This window comes from Numida meleagris, chromosome 19 (assembly GCF_002078875.1).
Source record: "Numida meleagris isolate 19003 breed g44 Domestic line chromosome 19, NumMel1.0, whole genome shotgun sequence".
In the NCBI taxonomy this organism is placed as follows: Eukaryota; Metazoa; Chordata; class Aves; order Galliformes; family Numididae; genus Numida; species Numida meleagris.
In genome coordinates, this window is record NC_034427.1 from 13,620,929 (window position 1) to 13,640,908 (window position 19,980).

The window sequence follows — 19,980 nt, forward strand, 5'->3', positions numbered from 1 at the left end:
CTAAAGCTTACTAACTTCCTAAAATATGATTTTTCAGTTATTCAGAAGGCTAAGAAGAAGAAGCACTATCTGAAAATCTGGAGTGATCTTGCAGAACCTGGCAATATCTTGTTTGCTGCAGCAGAAAGATTCCATCATGCACTGAAGTACACATTGGCGCTCAAAGTGAAGGAAAAATACCCTGGCCAATTAGAGTCAGGTACTGGTCTGTTCCTTGAACCAAAGGCTGCTTCAGTTGAATTTTATCACAAGGATGAAGATTATCCTTACGCATTTAAAGAACGTACTTGTTTTGGCAGCTGTGCAGCATTTCCTTTATTCATTTGTTCTTTTCTGTTACTTTCAGTTTTGCGAAGATTGCTGGAGCAGCTCGTCACCTGCGATGGCTTGCTGCCCTCTCCATATCTCCAAACAGAACCCGTTACTTTATTCCAGTTTTATAGCTACCTGGAGAAGCACCAAATTACCAGCCTGGAAAAACACGTAGGAAAACTTGCTAAAGAAGGTAATGACAGCACTAGGCACAGGTTACTGGTGCAGATCAACTACCAGAGCAGAAAACAGCCCAGCATTGCACTGCCAGTTTGTTTTAATTCCCCTTATGACCATGCAGTTTTAACACGAATAGGACAGAGATGCTTGACTCTCGCATCTGAACAGGTAGAAACAAAACAGAAGTGTGAAAGAAAAGTTCATCTTAAGTGTCCAAAAAAAAGAGGGTTCTGAGATATACTGAAGTTAAAACAGAAACTGGTTCAGCAACAATGTACAGCTGATTAAAGGACTGGAAAACTGTCTGTAGCTTTGTGTGGCTGTATCAGCAGCAATGACACAGATAATAGCAATAACATTTCAGAGGTTATTAATGCACGAATTCTGAGGCAGACGGTGCCTTGCTGAAACTTAGTCCAACATGGAGGCACTGTAAACTTTTTCTGTATTTGAAACTTATTTTCAAAATAATCCTGATACTGGCTGCATCTTTAGTCTTATTTTGGTGGAAATGATTTATCTGTTAGGAGACAGAGGACTTGTGAGTTACTAGTGGAAAAGACCTGGAATATTCTTCAAATTCAAATTGCCAATCCAGTGTCTTGTTTCTTCTTTCTGAAGATAGACATGTTTTTCTCACCAGCCAGTGCAGGTAGATCTTTTTGAGCTGTTTAAAAGTGTTATGCTTGATCGTCTTGTCCTTATTTTAGGAATATTCTGTAATGTCCAAAGGTGCAGAGATGTCTTGCCCTGTACGTTGTACTCAGTGCACCTGGGTCTTTTAAGGAGAAGGGCTTTGTTGCGTGTGAACTAGAGTTGTGAAATAATAGTCACTGCTCCATGTGTCAGACAGTCCTGGTGTAGGAGGAAGTGAAACAACGGAAGGGAAAGAAGACAGGATTGTCAAAGGGGCAGTCATCCTGATTTGCTCCCTACCATACTTAGCATGCTTAGCAGCCATGCGAACAACTTCATGTGGCTGAAGGAGACAGAGTTAGAGAGGAGTTAGTCTCGTCGTGGAAATGTCTTCATTTACCGTGTAGTGATGTTAAGTCCTTTCACTTGCAGTGATGCTAATTGAGGAACTACAGTGCCCTGGACGGCTGAAGACCCTTAAAAAATTGAAAGGAAAGCGTCTGAATGGGCTCCAGCCTCTACCGCAGTCTTTGCGGCTACTTGGGATTTTACAGCTTGATGACAACCACCGCGTCAGCAAAGCAGCCACATCCTGCCTCTCCCGTGCAGCAGCAAACAAGAACTTTAGGGAAAAGGTTAAAACTTACTTCTTATCAGCTTTTCTAATTAGGTGCTGGCATGCACACAACTTCTTTTGTCTTAAAATAGTACTGTTACCCTCTGTGCGCTTCACTAATCTATTACCTTGAACTCAAACCACATCAGTGCTCAGGTGATTTCTCTGTATCCTTTATTCAGTTTCACATAGATAAAACAAAGCTAATGTCGGTCTGAATTTGAGTGCTTGACTATACTGAAAGGTGTAAGACTTTTATTTTTGTCTTTCAGGCTCTCCTTTTTTACACTGATGTTTTAGGTGGCTGTGATGCAAGACTTCAGCAAGCTGCGTGTTTGGCCCTTAAGAATCTCAGAGTAAGTATTTATAGCTCTGCGTGTTTCTTGCCATGTCTGGCAAATTGCTGAATGCTGAAGTGTTATCTATTTTTTTTAAATCTGGTAGGGTTACTTTTTCATCTTCCTTTTATCTGGAATTAATTAATTCTTTGGCTGCCAGAGTTCCAAAATACTACTGCTGTTATTCAAAAAGCAGCAGGTAGAAGGAGCTTCAGACAACGTGGATTGTCTCAGTTTAATCTGACAGGCGCAGCAAAATGGTAGAAAGGAGGGTGCTTTCTAGCTTCAGCATTACCACAGCAGATAGTCCCTGACTGGGGGACATCTAGTGTGAAGGAAAATGAGCAATGGAGTCACCTGTGTATGGAGTCAGGTCCTACGCTTTAACTGTAGAAGTTAGAAGTTAAATCAGTTCATCTTATTTTAATAATAGCTGATAACAGAAAATAAAAATAGTATTTGTATTGCTATTATGAACAATTGTCTGACTATATTTAAATCTACCTAACAGCCACAAGTCTGCAGTAAGTTTGCACACAAAGGATTATTGATAGCAGTTTCTACAAACACAGCCATAAGATAGGCTCGACAAACAAATCTTACTCTCAAAGTCAGATCTGAAAAGCAAGTGTTGCCATGGCACAACTTTTCAGTGAAGGTCCTGATTGTTTTATGCTAATTTAACGGTACTGCAGCAGTGATCACAGTCAGACACAAGAAGAAATGGGAGTTAGTTTGCATGTGTTTACTTCATCAAAATGTTTGCTGGAAAGCTGCCATTGTGCTTTTCTCAAACAGGGCATAGAGAGTATTGAGCAGGTTGCCCACCTGTGCCAGTCTGAAACAGAGGATGTAAGGAATGCAGCCAGGGAAACAACGCTGTCCTTTGGTAAGTCTTCATGCAACTTAAAATGTGGATTCTGAACTTAGTGCAAAACCAGAACAGGCCTGAAGCTCTACCTGTGTTGTACAGCCTGAACACATCGAAGACAATGGAAGTGTTTCATGAACAGCTATTTCATACCATTAAGGTGCCACGTATCATAACCAACTTTGTGCCACACATAATAACCTAAGGCTTCTATTACTGTTTGTAGAACCAGACCAAGATTATTGTAGGATAAGGTGCTTTAAGAACCACTGAATTTTTTGAAGGGGTGGCAGATAAGTGCTTAAATTGCTCAGTGCTGCTGGAGTACTTATTAATGGTAGTACTGCCATCAGCAATTTTCCCTTTCTAGCTTTTGTAAAAATGCCATTTGAACCCAAAGCTTTAAAATTACGCTGGTTCTAGCGCTGTGACGTTTGCTAAACTGAAGATCCTTTATATATCTCAACAACAACAGAATACTTTGGCCTAGTAATCACATGTAGCCACCTGCAAACGGACTGGCTCCTTGTAGTTTTCTTATTCCTGTTCTACAAACTGCTCCATTCTGAATACTGGGGGGCTAATAACTGTAGACAGAATTGTTTTGTATGTGTTACTTCACCAATGCAGTGAATGCACCGTGGAGTTGACCTGCTAATCAAATGTTGATGTTCTTTGCTTCTGGGTGGTATTTGTACTTCTCCTGAAGGCAAAGGAGAATTGTCTAGGGTAAGTATCTTAAAAGCTTAGCTGCCAGGGAGGATGCAGTTATCTGGGAGATGGTGGTGATTTCCCAGCTCTGTTCTTCCTGAAAATACTTAGAGTCATGTTTAGTTCTGGGAATCTCCAGCCTGACTTCACAGAAATACTAAGAGTCACATGCATTACAAAACACATTTTCCAGTTGGGATGCTCCACATTGTTAAATCATGTGGAAATGTTTACAGAGGGCCCAATTTTTTTTCTTTTAATTTTGTTTTCCCGTGGTGACTTGTAGCAGGTTTTCAAACACCACTGCTTTAGAGAGACTTGTCACTACTGAGAGTTCTTATTAGCTCTGTGCAAAGTCACAGCAGAAGTATTTCTCACTATTGCTTTTGTCAGGTTGTTTCTCACTGCTTTCTTTTCCGCAGCGTGAGATGTATTTTCTCTCTCCATAGGTGAAAAGGGACGGCAAGCCTTTGAGAAAATGGACAGGATTTGCTGTGAACTAAGGGACACTGTGCAGCAAGAGGCTGAAATTGAGATCACGGTATTTTAGTAGTGGAATGTAAGGAGCTAAATCACACTGCCCTCACAGCCACTTACAGGCACGCGAGGGTTTAGTTGCGTTGTTTATCGGCGTCTCGTTTGCTCACACCCTGCTATGTACGCGCTGCCCGCTGACAGTAGTTTTGTTTCCAGAGTGGACACAGTTTGCAATCTAAATCAAATAGACTGGAATCTTTTTTTTCTTCACTTTCAGCATGATCATCTGAAATGCTGAAGAAAAAAAACAAACTAGGGTCTGTAAGGATGTAGAACCAGGCTGCTGTGTGAGTGCAGGCTGCATCTCACAGGGCTGGCTGCCCCCGCACCAGCGCGGTCCCGTCCGATCTGTTTTCCTGTTTGCGTTTCTCTGAGGAATGAAATGATCCTCCTGCTGACAGCAGGTTATTTACGTCAGCTGCCATGTGAATTAGAAAAATCTAGCAGCATTGTTTGGTGGTTGCTTTTTTTTAATAGTTTTGTTGCAGAAGGAAAGCTTGTTAAAGCTTGTTGCTTCAAAAGCCTTTTTTTTTTTTTTTTTGTAATCAGCGCAACTGAGGACAGGCTTGAGCAAGGATGGGAGAGGACAAATAGCGTATATCCTCAGCAGTGCACGAGGGGAAGTTATTTATCATATTAGCCACGTACAAATCAGACTGCCCTAGGGATAGAGCTGAGTAAGTTTTTTAGGAAAAAAAGCATTTTATTCCTTTAGTCATAGGTTAAGATTTTGTATAACCACATTCCCACTGTCAGGCTCCTTTCTCTCCACCTCCTTAACATCGAGGAGGGTAACCATGACGTGAAATCTGGCTTCAGGTAAAATACTTGAAAGGCTTGTGTGTATATATTTTATATATATAATACTTTTCTATTCGGTATTTATTTGTTGGATTTCATACTTTCTGGACTTCTAATAAAACTTTGGAGACAAATCCTGCACGTCCTTCACCCGGGTGTTCGGACGGACCGAGGGCAGAGGTGTACGGCACAGGGGAGTTCGGGCACCGCGTCCCGCGCCGGGCTGTGCCAGGTCCGTGTGCCACCCAGCTGCCTCCGCTCCTCTGCCAACGTCAGCCTTGTACAGCTGGAGCAGGCCGGGCCGCTGTTCTGCTCAGGACTGCCCGTGGAACGTGCAGCTGCTGAAACCCTTCAGCTCTTTACTCGTGAGCTCTGAACCGCAGCGTTTAGGTCGTGCTATGCGGAACTACTGGACGTTCTCTTTCCCAGCACTTTTCCGGTTGTAGCTTCCTTAAAAATCTAAACAAAATGTAATTATTTTAATCCAGACACCATGGAAGTGTGATGGCTGCAGCTGCTATGCCACAAGCACAGACAGGTGCTGCCATCCTGTAGTCCTTCCCTGGCACACCCAGCTGCATGCTGAAGTGCAACTGAAACTCCTGCACTGACTTGTAATGGAGTCTCGATGTTGTGTACGTGACAGCAGTTACTGATCCAACACGCCATGCACAGTGTGCACTGCTTGAAATGAAAGACTTGCAGAGGGGAGGATGAACGGGGCAGGGAGACACACGGAATGGAACGGGGCACTCATCCCGTGCCCGCAGCTCTGGCAGTAACACCTCGAGCCCTTTCCAGGAGGAGAAATCAGCGCTGTCGAGTGCAGGTGTACAAAGAATTGGGAGCAGGCACCAGTGGCTCCGGCGCCGAGGAAACACGAAGTGAGGCAACTCGAGCACATTCTTTAAAAAAAGAGTTTTATTGTTACAACTAAAATGGGAACTGAAAACTTGTATGGGAAATTGAGAAAACTGTACAATTTCACTATAACTTCTGAGGTCTTTGCAGTGGCTTACACAAAAGACAAGATACCTGAAAATGTATCATACCAAAACATTTAGCTTTTTTGGTTTTTATTTTTTTTTTTAAAAAGTTTATTCTATGGCGATCTGTAAAAAAAGAAAGACCTGATGCGTAAATATTTGCTTAAGGCAGATAGCAGAGCAGCTCACTAACTTTCTAGCAAGTTTAACATGGAGATTTGTCCATTTTCCAAGAACAGGTTAACCAATACACCCACTTTGAAATGCTACTGTATATACACACCCAAACTACCACGTACACATACAGGACACCAAAACAGAAATGCTTACAGGTCAGTATTATAAGCCCTATCCACACCTCACTGGTCTTGCAGGATCTCTCGCTGTCTGTTCTGGGACAGCGTAAATTCTCCTGGATTTGGAACAGGTGACGGAAACACAGAAATACGTGGGCAGAGAAGAGGGTGTTCGGAACTTCCTCTGCAGGAAATTTCTCATACTACACTAATTTGTAAGCACGGTGCAACTGAATTATGCTGGATTCAAAGGGAGGATGCTTCACTCTCCTCTCAAGGAGGTTTAAAACATCCCTTCTTGGGAACAGTACAGTTTGGTGGGTTTTTTTTCTTTTCTTTTTGAGGGGAATGATGCCAGTTCAAGAACCTGCATCTTTGCAGATCAAAGCCTCCCACGGCAGTCTTGCAACAAAACGTTCTTTGTCCTCCAGATTCGCTCTGAAGGCAGCACTGCAAGTCACACCCCAAGTCACTGCCTCTTGCTTGCCCCCAGTGAGCAGAGGTGAGGTGTGAATACGGCCTACTACGCACTCTGGAATGTCTGTACTATACTCACTCAGCTGAAATGAACCATGCTAACAACCGGGTTACACTGAATACGCAGAAATTTAATAGGAAGTCATGCCAAGTATCCAGCGAGCACATGTTACCTGACAAACACCACGTCGATCTATCGCCGAGCGAAGATACTTCCAGCAACACCCCTTGAACCACAGCCACTTAATGATCAGTTCATGCAAATATAGTTTGGGCACATCAGAAAGCAGAAATAGAAGTTCTCTCACCTTTCAAGCACATGGTATTTAATCAGGACACGAGAAGACTTTACATGCATTCTAATACAAATGATGTACAAACGCTGCTTTAGAACAATGTTCTACCAGATGACGGAGAGAACAGTGGGGAGAAAGCAATTGCACACTGTATCTTAAATACACAGATGAGCCGTTATATATTACCATTTCTCTATACTCATTTTTCATGATTCCAGTAATACAACTAGATATTGACTGGTTACAACGTTCCTCCTTTCCAGCACTGGTCTGACCAACAGTCTCACAGGTAAAGTATCAATTCCCAGTACTACCTGAGGATTTAGTATTGTACTTGTGAAAAGCCCTTGATGCAAGCTTAACAAAAGACAGAATAGAAATAACTCCCCTCCCCCCCACTTCATCTCCTTATTCACTGAAGGAAAAGAGCTACACCTACAGACAGCTTTGCAAAAAAGAAAAAAAAACACGGAGTGGAAAGAGACTTACTAAGATACTCCATAGTGATGTTTGCACTGAGAATGGTGGTTAAGTGCCATAAAGCATTTAAAAATAAAAGGGACTGATGAGCAACACTGTTGCAAATCAGCTGACATGGTTTAGTTTCAGTCACTACACCTTTTAGTAGTGAATTTAACTCTTCTATGACATCAGCAAAGAATTCTTTGCTGTTGTTGTTTAAATTATAATAATTTGGTGCTCATGTGATGTGAGGAGCGGCATTGACTAAGACTGCTCAGTGCAATGCAAGCTTCCAGTCACAATTCTACCAATGCACCCAAACCCTTATTTGCAAGCACTTACATTATTCAAGTGCTGGGCCTGCTGAACAGCTCCGTCCCCAGCTGAGCAGAACGCCCCAGACAGAGCACGGCCCAGAACAAAACCACCCATCTCTTAGCTTACGTTAGTTAGGACAGCAACAACCCTGTCTGCAGAGGTGCCAGGCTTATCCACACACACCTCTGTGTCCAGTGATCGCCAAGCAGCGTATCTCCAAGCCAAACTACACCAGTATTTTAAATCTTTGCTTTAAAATAAGCAAAACACACAAATGCTTGCATCGTAAGCCAGCTGATACGTTCTGAGACCAACACATCTTCCGTTGAACTTTCTATGTCTTAAGGAAGCTGCCACAGAATTGATGGCTCTGGTTTTCTTGATGTGCTTTCCTGCTCGTTACCTCTGAGCACGTTGCCTCCCGGCCGTGGCAGAAAGCACGCTACTCCTTACGAAGCAGATGTAGAGTGAAACTGCATTTTACATTCCAAATGATGAGGTTTAAGAACTGGTCCTTCTGAATGCCAACTGAACAGCTGCAAAATGCTGGTGGACATGTTTTGGTTGAATTTCCTTTCCTGTTTCTTTCCCTCCCCTCAACTTCTCCTAAACCAGAGTACAAATGTAAAAACAGCTTTACAAAGGATGGTGCAATGTCAATACGTACATGTGCAAGTAGAGCGCAACAAAAGTCAATGAGGAGATACGTTTCTTAAAAAAAAGAAAAGAAGAAAAAAGAGCTGGACGTGTTGGCATACCCTGAGCAAATGCAGAAGCCTGTTTCTATAAACAACATAAAACAATAAGCTCTTTCAGAAAAGTTTTGCCAAGATTAATACATCAATACCACAGGCATTGCCCACAACTCAGTCCTTAACAGATGAAGCAAGTTGAAAATCAAACCAAACCAAAAACCCACCCAACCACAGCTGCCCCAAACCCCTTCCAAAAAGTTTACATTCTTCAGGTATGTGGGTTCATTTTTCTTTTTTTGGGAACTCATCGATGTAAGCGATGTATTTGGTTACAACGCTTGGAGAGTACAAGCAAGTTTCACTTGTGCCTAGCTTTTCTGAAACACAAAAGAAGAACTGGCTTTTTAAAAAAGGCTAAAAACAACAATGTGTTGTAGTCCTATTATTTAGTTTAAAAAAAGAAAAAAGAAAAACAGACTATTTGGCATTTTCTCTGCTTACTCCTGAATATTTTAAGGCCCTGAGATTAGAATATCATGTTCTTGGGACCACAGGGCTAGATAAAACCCTAGTGCATCAATTCTCTCTTTAAGCCCTAACCAAAGTTCTGGCCTTTCAACCTACGATCTATCTCTGCTGAGACAAGGCTCACGTGCCTCAAGGAGCCTTCTTCTACAGAAGCTCATTACAAACCGATCAAATCGTTGGTGTTTTCTGCAGGGTCAGTCGCTGGCATGTCCATCAGTGAAAACATACCCTGTAACAGAGATAAGCTCCTGCTGTGAGGAAAGTGAACATGCATATATTCACTAGAAATGGCTTCCAAGTTGTCATCATGTTCTCATCGTCCTCTTCTACGCTCTCTGACTTCATCGACTCTTCTTTGTGGGGCGAGATGTGCACGTTTTCACCAACAGTTCTCCTCCGAATTTCAGTGTCTTGACTAGTGCTTAAGGACAAATACATAAATGTTCAGTACTGGATTTTCCCTTTAAAGAATGCGCTGACCTAGCCTTACCCACCTCCTACTTCCCCTGCTCATCCTAAGTCTGCTACCTCTGCAGCCAACAAGACAAGAGAGATCCAACCCACATCCAGCTTAGGAGATCAAGGTTCTGAGATCACGCATCTGCCCAAAGAGTCAGAAAGTGATGGAATTATGGTTTGTTTGTGCAATCACAACTTAGATAGAGAGGCCAGGTGCATTGTGATGGCTTTTAATGATGGAACTGAAGATTTCTCCATCTTTAATACTCTTTAACACCTCTTTCCTAGATACAAGATCTCCATCATGTTGACAGTATACTGACACCCAGAGAGGCTTCTTAACTGGAACTTTTAGATCTACTGTACAGCTTCTTCCATCTGAATTTAGAAAGCAGAGCATCACCAAGCTGGGAGGACAAGCAGAGTGGTAACCAGCTGGGAGCTGCTTTGCATGGGGATTCCCTACACATCTGCAGGCTGCAGAAGTACAGAGCTCAGCAGTCTGTCATCTCAGGCAACAGACTTCTTAGGCAGGAAAAAAAACCCACACTTAAGGCTTCTGCCTCTTCTTTGCTCACCTCTGCCAGCTTGTCCATTCCCCACCGCTCCACTTCTTCCAGCTTCTTCCTGTCTCATCCTTTCATATCAATCTGCCCATCCCCCTCCTGACTAGCACGTTTTTCTTGCATCCCTTCTGGACTCACTGTCCTAGCCATAAGGACAACAGCAGTGATCAAAAGGAAGCCTCATCCTGCAGCTACAGTACTGCTATGGAATTAAGGAGCTCAGGATTAAAATCCCAGCCTTAAGACAGGATTTCACTTTAGCATGGTAACAAGCATATGTCTGGTCCAAACCAGCCTCTTAATTAATGAGGAAGACGAGCAGTTCCAGAGGATGACTCAGCCCCAGCCTCAGACTACTGCCTATAATAAAATTAATGTATGTTTCTGAGCTCCTCTGAGCTGGACATGCCTTATATTCATTTAGACTAAACTGTGTGAAGTATTTCCAGGAAATCATTTATCCGCTGATAAATTCAGATTTATATAGCTAATGACATAAGATACCAGCTTTAAATTCATATTCTTCATTAGGCACAGAAAGCATTAGCTGGTATCTCACATCCCAGGCAAATTTTCTGGTAACAGAACTGAATTGTCACTGATGGAAGAAAGAAGGGAGGTGCTACTATGGTAACATTTCTATCTTCTGTAGCTAAGCCTTCAGAGAGTAACAGAAACACAGAATGGCTTGGGTTGGAAGGGACCCCAAGGATCATCACGTTCCACCCCCCTGCCACAGGCAGGGCCACCAACCTCCAGATCTGGTACTAGACCAGGCTGCCCAGAGCCCCATCCAACCTGGTCGTGAACACCTCCAGGGATGGAACATCCACAGCCTCTCTGGGCAGCCTGTGCCTGCACCTCACCACTCCCTGTAAAGAACTTCCCCCTGACATCCAGCCTAATCCTCCTTGAGCCGTTCCCCCTTGTCCTGTCACTGTCTACCCTTGTAAAAAGTTGATTTCCCTCCTTTTTATAATCCCCTTTTAAATTCTGGAAGGCTGCAATGAGGTCTCCTCACAGCCTTCTCTTCTCCAGGCTGAGCAAGTCCATCTTCATTTGTGTCTATTCCTACTTTCAAGATTTTCTTTCTTTTACGTAAAGGCATTTGGAATTTGAGCATTTCACTTCCCAAATCTCCCCCACTGAATTAAAAAATAAAATCCCAATCTAAACATGGCTTCCGTTAAAATGAAAGCGTTCCCTGCCTGCTTATCTCTGCCTCCAGCAGAATTTGGAGAGGTATCAGGTTCAGCTCATGTTCTCAGCCTCTGTGCGCTGCTCTGTGAAATTAAGGGGAGGTTTGTTTTGAGGGAAGACTACTGGGAACGTGTCACTGATCTCCACTTTGCAGAGTCGTACACTCCCTCACTGGTCTGACTAAATAAAATACATCAGGTCTACCAGCTGCACCTGCTGAAGAAACTTTATGGAGCTGTGGAAAATACTAAAACTTGACGTTTTTATTCCAGCATTCCTGGATATGAAGCTGAATGTGTCTTCTCAGAAGACCAGCTAGTGGGGGAAAAAAAAAATCAAACTTTTCATTAATAATCTCTGGTGGGTCTAGGCAGTTTTTAAAAATTATTTTTAAATGTTTATTTTCTGTTGGCTGTTCTGAATACATCAGTGAACATTCAGGATGCCAGCGCCACAGGCGCGCTGCCTTCAGCCAGCCCCAGAGCTCGGATGAAGCAGGAGGGACGCCTGGCGGCCAGCACGGAGGAGCCGGGGCTTCTCCGCCGTCAGACCTCTCCTCACACCGCACTTCTGCGTATTTGTCACTCCCGACAATGAAGGTTACAATGACAGGTAGAAAAGTTCTCTGCTCATGAGCCCCTTCTGCTCCTTTCATCAAAAGCAGCTTTGCTTAGAATTAATTTCACATTTCCAAGTGCAGCTAAAGCTGGTCAGCCTAGCTGTCAGCTCCACAGCTGATTCCACCTCTAGTGAAAGAGCTCCTGTGCCACTTAACGTAACGCACAGATGACATGTAAACCGAGACTAAGCCACCTCATTCTGCTGTCACTTCTCCCACTATAGCAGGATCCCATTAAAAAAAAAAAAAACGCTGAAGAACTTTTCCATAAAGTATGCACAGATTTTGTTTTGGAACTGCTATTATACTAATTCAATCAACGTCTATTCAGGATTTTCCATATGAAATACCATTTATGAGCAAGCTTAGGACAAGCTAAAGTGGGAAACTAAATGAATTACCTGTCTGTGATCAGTGGCACAGATGAAGAAACTCTGGCATCTGGAACCATCTCTTCAGCAGTGCTGACTGAGCATCTAATCTCTTCCTCTACCACTTGATGCTTAGGAAGGAATTCTGCGTGTTCATGCATCCTTCCATTGTGCATTTCTGAGGTTCTCTTCGGTGGTCGGGGAGGAGGTGGGGTATGTTCAGGTGGTGGGTCCAGGTCTTCATTGGAGAGCTCTTTCCACTGTTCCTTCAGGGAAGGAAATGCCCTGTTAAGTTTTCGATTATTTATTTTACGTAAACTACTGTAACTTTAACTTGGCAGGGGCTTTACACTCTACCTTCTCATTTATTTTTAGCGTGCCTGTTCATTTACATTGAAAGGGAAAAAAAAAAAAAGGGAAAAAAGACAAAAATAATTCCAAATCTAAGCTCTATCTCTAGTACACTGAAGACATCAGCTATAAAAGCAAGAAATCTTAATCTACGTCTGGAAATTTTAAATAGCATGAAATAGAACCTACGTTGCTAGTTTTGCTGTAAGATTTCATTGCAATACTTAAATTTCTGTCATACTGGAAAGCTGATGGAAGACACCGCAGATGCAGCCAATCCGCACCCCAGCTAAGGGGCTGAAAGGTACACAGGCACCACCCACTGCTCCCCAGGGCTACAGGAAGTATTTGAAGCCGGACAGTGAAGTGTTGCATTTAAGTACTGCATAATATAAAAATTTATTGAAGCCGAAGGAATTTAAAACTCCTTTCTGTTCTGTTGATCCCACTTATATGCTACAGTGAAAAAAAGAGTGGCAGCTTACTATCCATCTGGTTTTGCAGTCAGTCATACTCACTTGCACTGAGGCATCCCCCATAATGAATTTTGCCCCCTCAATAACAGCTAAGTAGGAGAAACGAAGCTGATCCGCTGTCTGTATAAGTCCCATTCTGTACTTCCTCATTTCTAGGAGAACCTGCTTAACATCCACAGAAGAAGGATCTTTCCGTTTGTCCATCTGAAGATAAAGAATTTGAAACATACTTTATGCTCTGATGAGATCCAAAATGATGACTGGCTTTACAGTACGGCTGTGAGACCATCCTACATATTGCAGTATTAACACAGTAAGAAAAGCCACAGAAATGGAAAACTGCACTGGATCTCTATAATCCTGTGTGTTTTCCCCCTTTTTTTTGGTCTTTCTTGTTTTGAAGATGTAATAAGTAAAACAATTTAAGAAATAGATACTCTGATCTAGGCTTGACTTCTGTGTATGAGCTGATCTCACACAGTGACAGAATAAAACCAAAATTTTCCTCTGCCTATGGGGAAAGTTGTCTCTGTAAAAGGAAACATGTAGGTGTATTTTACACTGTTTTAGGATAGTTTACACTATTATTTAGCAAACACCTAATGGTCTTCTTAACCATGGGGTAAAGCCTATCCTTGAAAATCACTCTTAAAAACTAGTTTTCTTCCCCAGACTCAAATGGCCAGTTAAGAATGAGATCTACCTCAGTTTTGAAATGGAAGACAGTCCCAAACCAGAATACAAGTAAGATAAAGAGAAATAACGTGCAAACACTCCACAGAAAACACCGCAGCTCTCCGAATGCCAGAAGAAACCACTCTTCAAGGGAGCTCTACTGAAACACTATCGTCTTGACACAGTAGTTCTTACCAGCAGAAGACACGTATCGACCAGACAGAAAGTTCCTGATCTCCCAATTCCGGCGCTGCAGTGCACCACAACAGGTCCGTGCTCAGGGTTAAGCGAGCCAGATTCTCTCACTTTGAACAGGAAATTGAGGAACGAAGCAGGAGACTCTGGGACTCCAAAGTCAGGCCACGTAGTATAATGAAAGTGCAGAATCTCTCTAGTTTCCTGCGTCTGTAGAAGACAATACTTATGAAGTCTTTTAGCTGGATACACAAGCCAAAGTACAGCTGCTTACAACAATGTTCTAATGAGCAAATACAATTCCTCACATGTTCATTTTCCTACTAAATATTCCCCTACGTACTTAGAGACGCAGCTTCAAATGTCAGATAGTTATATAGCTTCAAACATTACATTTACAGCTTTAGGTTAATTTCAGATTTGTGCCTATGGAAAAATGTTAGCAGTAAATCTGGTTTATATGACACGGAGGAGAGCGCCAGCTCAGCTCTGTAGTAGTGCACTCAGAATATCACACTTCTTGGACACTGCAACTTTTGAACAGCTGTCTTAAATTCAAATGACAACGATCCATACTCCGAGGGGGCTTTTACATCTGCTCAGCTAAGAACTAATTACAATCAATTATCCCTTTTTCTCAAAGACCTCTGTTTTGAGCAAAGGAGACTGGTAACTTACTTATGTAGAGCCTACCTTATGGTATTTCAGTATAGTTCAAATACTTGCACTGAGATAGCTAGCACTACTGCTGTCCCATCTGTAATGGCAGAATACCATTTGAAGAGTTCTCACAGCGGCGTATGCTGAGCTACAGAAGCCCTGCCCACTTCCTGCAGACAAAACACTCACACCATCACAGGTGTCCCCTTACACCGTATTCCCAATCGGGAAACTTTCTTCCAAGACTACTATACCACTTTGTAGTGCTAGAACAGTGTTAGAATTATGATGTACAACCATCCAAAACATGCCTATGGCAGACATACTTCTTAATACGCCAAACAAGCTGCAACAGCCAAATCCTTACTCAGCTATCATTTAATCAGCCAAATTTGTATCTGCTTTCTCACACTTCCTGGCAGAATGAAGTGCACAAGATGTTAACAGTTGAGCAAAGGAATATGGATACCTTCCAGTACTGAACCGTATGAGGGCAGAACAGAACTGTGGCTAGAATGCCCCAACATACACACCTAGCACAGCACCACTGGGAACCTTCGATGTTACCTTCAGGTACCCACATGCAGTGAAAGTGGATGGTGATATTCCTTGCCGGTCTCACCCAGGAACTTTTCATCTGCCACTGCTCTGAGTGACTGTTCTTGTCTTTCTTCTCTGTTAGAAGAATGCTCTAATACCAGGCAATGTCAAAGACCAATCTCATACAGGATCAACAACTCCAGCACAAAATCTGCCCTATTTCACAACAGCCTTTTTCAAAACCTTAGTGATGAGGTGAGTCTCACCTCAGAGAGATTAAAGGAAGTGACTGGTAGTAGTTTCTGTACTTACTGTAACATTTTCCAACTCTAGTTGTCGTACTGTGTAATATGATTTTATATCTTCCGATATCAAGGTTAGTTTCAAGTTTGTATCTTCAAAAAACATCTCCTTCTCTTCCTTCCGTGGCCAGTACTGTGCACACTTTATCTAAAAACAAATAAGTGCCATTTATGCATCGTTGATACTTGTGTAAAAGGCAAATACAACTATCCAAAAATACACGTTTTCTTATGACACAATTCCTCTGGTTTTATTATAAGAAGGACTAATTTCAATGCGAAGAATACCAGTCTTCCTTTATGCTGCAAAAACCACATCTTCAGTAAATTTTTTTTGTATGAGTCAAATTACTTTGACCCCAACTGACTCATGAAAATACCTAAGGACTGAGGATAGCTTTGTGGCAGTACAGCTCTTTCTTCTACATGGAAGCTGGAAGAGTGTGCAGCAGGGTTGGACCTCTGTGGAATACAATCAAAATCACCAAAGTCATTATTTATTTTAGCTTGTATCAGACCATTAATAACAACCCAAAAACTCTAGGAACTTTCTAAATACAAAAGCTGTAGAACACTGCCAATATGTGGATTCAAGTCTATGCTGCATTTTATGCGTTATCTTCACTGAAATATTTCCATTTCAAAAGAAGAGATGTTAACAAGAGCAGAACGTACCGTAAGGAATTATGAATTCAACAGATAAGCTACTATAGAGAATGACAGCATTGCTAATTTGCAAGTATAACATCAGATGAGATTTCGGGTTATTCCTTTCACTTACCACAAAAATAAAAATAGCAGTGAGACCATTTTGATTTTACATGGCACACTTCAAAAGTAAAGGGCCTAACAAAAAAACCCCGCACTCAGCAAACACTCCCATTACCTATTTCTGACCGAATTTCAATTTTCTCAGTAAAGTTTTCTTGAGAAAGTAAGTTCTCTTGGAAGACTGCTGCATGCTAGAATCTTAAATAAGTCAAACCAAACAGACAAGCAGCAGACTTTGCAGTGCGTAGGAAAAAACTGAAACTAAAGAAACTCACCAGCAACACAAATGGGAAAGTCTGCAACCACGCTTATGACCATTAAAAACTACGGCTATTCTGACTGTGGGAACTGTCCTGCTACTTCTGCCATTCAGCACTGCTCCTCTGGAACAGGAGCACGGCCACCACTTGTCCCATCTCAGCCTTCAATGGGAGCGGACTGTTGGACATGGTTAACGCTGCTTTTATTGAAGGTCAAACAATGTGGGTTTAACACTGAAGTGGAAAAACACCGGTAAGAAAAGAACAGCATTCTCACCTCTAGGATAATTTCTGCCAGCATTTTAATAAATAAGAAAACTCTGTATTTTAATCAATGGTACACCAATTCTTGCCCAGACTAGTTCTAGCTTTTATTCAAATTGTATCCTCTAGTTTCTCAGGGTCTAGAAGGCAGTTATAATTCTCAGCACTTTGACTCTTAATGTTTAAGAAACAGCAGTTGGCTTGATGTCTGACTTCTCCATCAAATGTGCCTGCAGACAGTATTTTGTTGTGCTCCGCTGTAGGTCCCCCACTGCTGTTTGCTGAGAAGGGCTAGCAGCCAGCCCCGAGGGATCGTAATAATTCATTTTTGTTTGAAACTACTGACACTGCAGAGAAGGAGCGGGAATGGTTGGAAAGGAAGGAACTATTGAAAACTACGGTCACTGCGTCTCTTGAAGATTAAGTTTCACTTGCACTACAAAAAAAGAAAAGCAAAACACTCCAAATCAAGTCCACTGTTAATAAAAACACAACTGATTCCACAAGAATTTTCCCGATTATTGAGAATTTTTTCCTCATTTTGCAAAACCACGCACCACCCAGTTATCACCAGTAGACACCCAACACACCCACTACTCTGCCAGTGAAGCACCTTTATTCTGACTGCACTGTAACATTTGATTTATAATTGTGCATTTCTGTCAGTTTTTAAAACTGCTTTTTTCTCAAATTTGCACAGATGCCAAGTCCACTTCAGGAGCACAGGATGGCAGCTGTTAGCATACAACCAAAGCTCTGATCCCACGGATGTAAAATTAATTCCATGCTTGATGGTTCCTGTCTCCACCAACTCCAGAAGGGCTGAGGCATTTCCTCTCAAGACAGCAGCTACTCCTTGTGCAAGAGGAACCAAACCTTTCCATCTATCAGGTTAATTACTTAAATAACCTCAGCTGTTTGTTTACCTATTGTTTCCTTTCTTCATCTGTCTCTCCTGTCTAATGTAAACTTCCTAGAAGGTCTGACAGAACTAAATGCACTGCACATGTCCTGGCTGAACAGCTGGTTCTGGATCACTGATGGATCGATGCTTAACACACACACCAGGAAAAGTGCTTTTGATTGTATCCCCATTTTTCCTCCCACCTAAAACATCTTGTGTAAAACAACGACCCTGGAGGATAAACAGTATATGCTGAAGTTATGTTTAAAAATCTGAGTTCTTACTGTGTGAAGGAAACTTGGAATCAGGGTGGCCCTGTAACTACACTAAAGCCATTTCATATTGTTTCTGAATAAACACTTGGTGTAAATGAGCTTTGAGAGGCACAATCTGTATACAATGAGAAGAACTAGATTCAGATACCTAGGTTAGAAGCAGAGACCAAATACTCATTTTTGTGGGGTCATACTGTTTTAATGTCTTATTTCAGCCAAATTCGGAGGAAATTAAGACCTGCAGGTACAAACTGGATAGTTTTCTGACTTCAAGATTCATTCACCAGGTAGTCAATCCTAAGCATTATTTGTTAGATGAAATTACTTACAGTCACATTTTTCCCCTCTATTACAGTTCTCCTTTTTTTTTTTTCTTTTAATGTAATTTAAAGCAAAACATACAATGAGCACATAGCTAAGACCAGATAAATACTTACGGATCCCTTTTCCATCACTCTGTTCAACATGACAACACCACGGCTTTTCTGTTCCCAAACCATCTCCCAGAAGTGACCACAAGTATTTGGCAAAGGTCCCTGCAGAGACAGAATAACCAGAAATAACTGTTACTTTCTGTTAAAATCAGAGCAATGTTTCCCAGTAAAAAGTTACTGCCCTAGGCAATAAATTCAGGCAAGTATCAAGCAACTTCTCAAACTGTAAAAAAACACAACAGAACACAGTGATGTTGCTTTAGGTTCCAATTCCCCCATGAAAGGACGGTTAATCTTTTCCTCCCCACACACATAACAGGAAGAGAGAAGTAGTCTCATTAGTGAGAATAGAACATAATACTTTACAGTATTATACTCTACTTACAAAGCAGATTTCCTTATAGCTTCATGTTTGTGCTAAGTTACTTTGCCCTTCTGTACTCAAAAACCCATTCTGAGTTTGGGGCAACACATCCAGCAGCACTGTGCCTCTCACGTTCACTAACCACCACCTTGCTCAAACAGAACAGCTGGCCAGGGACCTCAAAAAGCCATTCAAATCCATTAAATATTCGATCAGAAAAGATCATTTGTACCACTTAGCTGCACATGCAAGTCTACCAGTTCAACCCTATGATCAGCCTACCTTGTCCTGAATAAGGGAAATGCAAGTTATGTGCACAGAATCGTTTTCATATTGAATGCTGCACTGTCTGCTTCTTCATTACAGATTTATCTTTATTCTCTAGAAAGAGGAAGGAAGGGCTGCTGACCTTTACTTGAGAATATTAATTCCAGTCTACCTTTATCTAAAGCATGGGAGGAAGGAAAAGTCAAGATCAGAGGCCAGGACTGTCTCCAGGGAACCAAACCTTGAGGACAAACAGGAATTCTCACACAGTTGCCAGCTGTCAGAATAAGACAACCAGGTACCTGGGTGTTTTTGAAACTGCTACATAACTAAGCGTGCAAGTCACAGATTCAGAGAAAGACAGCAACATTCCTCCCTGCCCACGTCTCCATCACTAAGTCTGTATTCGTAGCTTTCCTCTCTCACTTTAAAGATAAAACCATCAGCACTGGCCACCTTAGACCTTTTGGAGGCTGTGTTCTTAGGATGTACGTTATTTGTGAACTCTATACTAGCATCATGTTCAGAAGGACATGTAACAACAAACAGGTGGTGAAGCATGCTGCCTATTTTAAAGGGAAGGTCAGGTCTTTTATTCTGTCCCCACTCAACCTAACAAATAAGTGTCTATTAAATTATATTTTACTGTGCTTTCAATATCTTGAAGCTCATATATACACTTCTTCTGTAAATGTGAAATCTCCCACTAAGTGAAACTCACTTCTGTACAGGAATTTTACTAGGCAATTTAAGATTGTAATGGTCCAAAGCCTTTGTGCTGGTCTTCCATATAGGAGAAATGTGATAAATGCCAACCACATCTTAATGTTGCTTATCATAAGCCAACATATTGTAAGTGGATTTCCAGAACTACATTAGCTTCTGTTCTACAGCCAAGGTGGGCCTAAAGTCAGATACACAATGGTACTAAAATACAAAGTCAGCGCTGACAAAAAGGAGGAAAAAC

General features: G+C 41.9%; 2 protein-coding genes and 1 long non-coding RNA gene across 17 annotated transcripts in view; 2 read left to right on the plus strand and 1 right to left on the minus strand.

Annotated features, from left to right (window-relative positions):
- Nucleotides 1-5,136, plus strand: part of RIPOR3 (RIPOR family member 3) — a 59,294-nt gene extending 54,158 nt beyond the window's left edge. For all 11 annotated transcript variants that reach the window (XM_021416670.1, XM_021416676.1, XM_021416677.1 and 8 more), the window contains 6 exons: nucleotides 38-199; nucleotides 347-505; nucleotides 1,561-1,763; nucleotides 2,017-2,100; nucleotides 2,881-2,971; nucleotides 4,114-5,136. In XM_021416670.1, the coding sequence (XP_021272345.1) occupies nucleotides 38-199; nucleotides 347-505; nucleotides 1,561-1,763; nucleotides 2,017-2,100; nucleotides 2,881-2,971; nucleotides 4,114-4,214 (800 nt within the window). In that variant the 3' untranslated portion in view covers nucleotides 4,215-5,136. The remainder of the gene's footprint in view (nucleotides 1-37; nucleotides 200-346; nucleotides 506-1,560; nucleotides 1,764-2,016; nucleotides 2,101-2,880; nucleotides 2,972-4,113) is intronic.
- The window catches only part of PTPN1 (protein tyrosine phosphatase, non-receptor type 1), a 42,964-nt gene continuing 28,990 nt past the window's right edge, over nucleotides 6,007-19,980 (minus strand). Inside the window, exons 4-9 of the mRNA XM_021416683.1 lie at nucleotides 18,386-18,484; nucleotides 15,485-15,622; nucleotides 13,973-14,182; nucleotides 13,145-13,306; nucleotides 12,306-12,541; nucleotides 6,007-9,481 (exon numbers count right to left, since the gene is read on the minus strand). Of these exons, the coding sequence (XP_021272358.1) occupies nucleotides 9,274-9,481; nucleotides 12,306-12,541; nucleotides 13,145-13,306; nucleotides 13,973-14,182; nucleotides 15,485-15,622; nucleotides 18,386-18,484 (1,053 nt within the window). The 3' untranslated portion in view covers nucleotides 6,007-9,273. The remainder of the gene's footprint in view (nucleotides 9,482-12,305; nucleotides 12,542-13,144; nucleotides 13,307-13,972; nucleotides 14,183-15,484; nucleotides 15,623-18,385; nucleotides 18,485-19,980) is intronic.
- LOC110408160 overlaps nucleotides 16,761-19,980 on the plus strand; it is a 28,955-nt gene continuing 25,735 nt past the window's right edge. For 2 of the 5 annotated variants that reach the window (XR_002444178.1, XR_002444179.1), the window contains exons 1-2: nucleotides 16,761-17,660; nucleotides 19,113-19,311. This is a non-coding gene — a long non-coding RNA (uncharacterized LOC110408160). The remainder of the gene's footprint in view (nucleotides 17,661-19,112; nucleotides 19,312-19,980) is intronic. The other 3 variants (XR_002444181.1, XR_002444182.1, XR_002444180.1) reach the window with 2 other exon arrangements.